Genomic DNA, 2,430 nt, shown 5'->3' with positions numbered 1-2,430 from the left:
CGCGCGTGTGTGTGCGTGTGTGTTTGTGTGCGTCGCAGCATGAAGCGGGGCCAATGGGCCAGATGAAGACAAAGGGTTCAGTCAACAGGACGAGGCCGGAGGCACCGCGGGCTGCTGGAAGAAAAGCTGGCGCTGCGTCAGCGACGCCGCCCCGCCATGCCCAAAGACGATATCCTCCACCCAGCCGCATCATGTTGCGTCGTGCCACGCCGCAAAATCCCCTGCAGACTTGGAAGTTTTCCTTGGCAGCCCCATACACCAAAATTCTGTATGCATCTGATGTCAATGTGTGTAGATTCATACACAGAGAAATTCATCAAAAAATTTTGGTAAAACTATAAAACAAATAAAATAAATAAATGTAGAAGTTATACAAAGTCAAAAGCTGCCCACCCGCGAGGAAGATGTTGATGCCCTCGCGTACGCTGAAGGGCAGCGTGACGACGCCGTAGGCGCCGGGCTTGCCGTAGAGGCAGCAGATGAAGTCAGACAGGTAGTCCAGCACCTGGGGGGGGGTATGGGGGAGATAAGTGTATGTGTGTGGACGTATGTAGTTTGTATGTGTGTGTGTGTGTGTGTGTGTGTGTGTGTTTGTTTGGGGTGGGTCTGCTGGACTGGTCATTTGTGCGAAAAATCAGGGAATCAAGGTTGGCGAGCAACTCAATTTGTCGCGAACAAGGGGGCGCCAAGACGCAAATCGAGGCGGGCGATGCCGGCAACGCTTGCTGCGAGGAAGGGGGAGCAGCGTGGCCGCACAACGATGATGGGTGGAGCAGGGTAACAGAAGTTCATTCGCGGTGACTCACGCTGAGGTCGTGCTCCACCACAATGACAAAGTTCTTGATGTCCAGCAGCTCGCGGATGGTCTGAGGTGGGGATGAGATGTTTTATACAGTGCGAGAGCCGGGGTCGGGAGGGGGTATGTAGGTCGCGGGATGGTCTGGGGTGGGGTCACGCATATTTGGCAGGGGGGAGTCGCGGCGCCGGCGCACACAGCGGCTCCCAGGAGCGCGCGTCAGCGTGTGGCGGCGCAACCGCAGCACCCAATGGCCGCGGGCGGGGCACGACAGGAAGGGAGCCCTCTGCCGGGCAGCTGAGGCCGGCAGGCGGCGGCGCTGGCAGCCGAGGGCAGGGGGCCGCACCTGCGCCGCCTTGAGCCGCTGCCGCACGTCCAGGTATGAGCTGGGCTCGTCGATCATGTACACGTCAGCCTGGGGTTGTGAACGGGGGGGTTGATGGGGATTTGAGAGGGGTTTAGAGGGGGTTGTGAGGGATGACATGGGTGCATGTGAGGGTTTGAGGGGTTTCGAGGAATTTGAGGTTTTGCAAGAGGGCTTCAGGGGGTTGTGAGGAAGGGGGGTCAGAGGGGGTTTCGACGGGTTTGGACGGGTGCTTGCAGGAGTTCTGGGGGGGGACGGACCAGTTTGGGGGCCGGAGCAACGTGTGACGCGTATGTGGGTCCGTTGCGGCCGCCGCGGTCCAATCCTGTGCGACAACAAGCTGATGCTGTTGCTGGCACTCGGCAGCGAGTGGGGCGCTGCCAGGGGCTGGCCGGCCGCACGTGTCACGGGGCCGCGCCACGGCGGCCCAGACAGCGGGATGGGGGTGGCTTGACCGACAATGCAAGCCTGAAAGCGGCGTTGCAGGCGGCCCCCGTGCGGGGCGCCCAGGGCAACGAGGGGGGAGGGGGGAAGGCGGGGGGCGGCGGCTCCCTGCGCACCTGCTGCGCGCACACGACGGCGATGGCGAAGCGCTGCAGCTCCCCTCCGGACAGGTTCTCCACGTTGCGGTCCAGCACCTGGGTTTTTGGGGGGACGCAGAGCACCGCTTGAATCGAAATGCAGTCGAGCGCCAGTTGACTTGGACGTGCGAAAGCACGCACGGATACTGGGTCAATGCATGTGTTGAAACAAAAAGGCGTGCAAAAAAACAGCTTCGCCTGCGAGCAGATGCGCGCTGGCTTGTTCCCTCCATAGGGCCTCGAGGGTCGCCGCAGCACTTGCGTCCACACAACATGCCCTCGAGGTGCACCCACAGCCACGCGCCACGCCGCTAAACCCTCGAACTGCGCCCAGATGCATGAGCGCATTCGCATGCACGCACGCAGCCACTCACATGGTGGCGCACGCGCGCCCCTGACGCCACACACACACACACACACACACACACACACACACACACACACACACACACAATAACAACCACACACAAAAAACAGGCGCTGCCCCCCTCACCTGCTCCAGGTCCAGGTCCTGCAGCAGCTTGGCCTTGACCCCGCGCTGGTCCTTGCCGTCAAGCACCTCCCCCACGTTGCCGCGCACAGCCTTGGGGATGTGGTCCACGTACTGCGGCTTGATCACAGCCTGAGTGTGTGTATTGGGGGGGGCAAGGGCGTCGGATTGGGCGGAGGTGGGTGGGTGAGGGTGGGGG

General features: G+C 61.6%; 1 protein-coding gene across 1 annotated transcript; it reads right to left on the bottom strand.

Moving 5' to 3' along the window:
* Nucleotides 1–189: 189 nt before the first annotated feature.
* MNEG_16279 (ATP-binding cassette, sub-family E,member 1) lies at nt 190–2,089 on the bottom strand (the record flags this gene model as incomplete). Its single annotated transcript, XM_014035251.1, has 6 exons — nt 190–221; nt 394–505; nt 807–866; nt 1,143–1,211; nt 1,721–1,798; nt 2,036–2,089. 6 exons carry the CDS (start codon nt 2,087–2,089, stop codon nt 190–192), a joined length of 405 nt encoding a protein of 134 aa, XP_013890705.1.
* Between the last annotated feature and the right edge of the window lie 341 nt (nt 2,090–2,430).

This window comes from Monoraphidium neglectum, assembly GCF_000611645.1.
Source record: "Monoraphidium neglectum strain SAG 48.87 unplaced genomic scaffold scaffold06194, whole genome shotgun sequence".
Taxonomy (NCBI): domain Eukaryota; kingdom Viridiplantae; phylum Chlorophyta; class Chlorophyceae; order Sphaeropleales; family Selenastraceae; genus Monoraphidium; species Monoraphidium neglectum.
The sequence above is the reverse complement of the archived record's forward strand: the minus strand, read 5'-3'. Positions and strand labels throughout refer to the sequence as shown.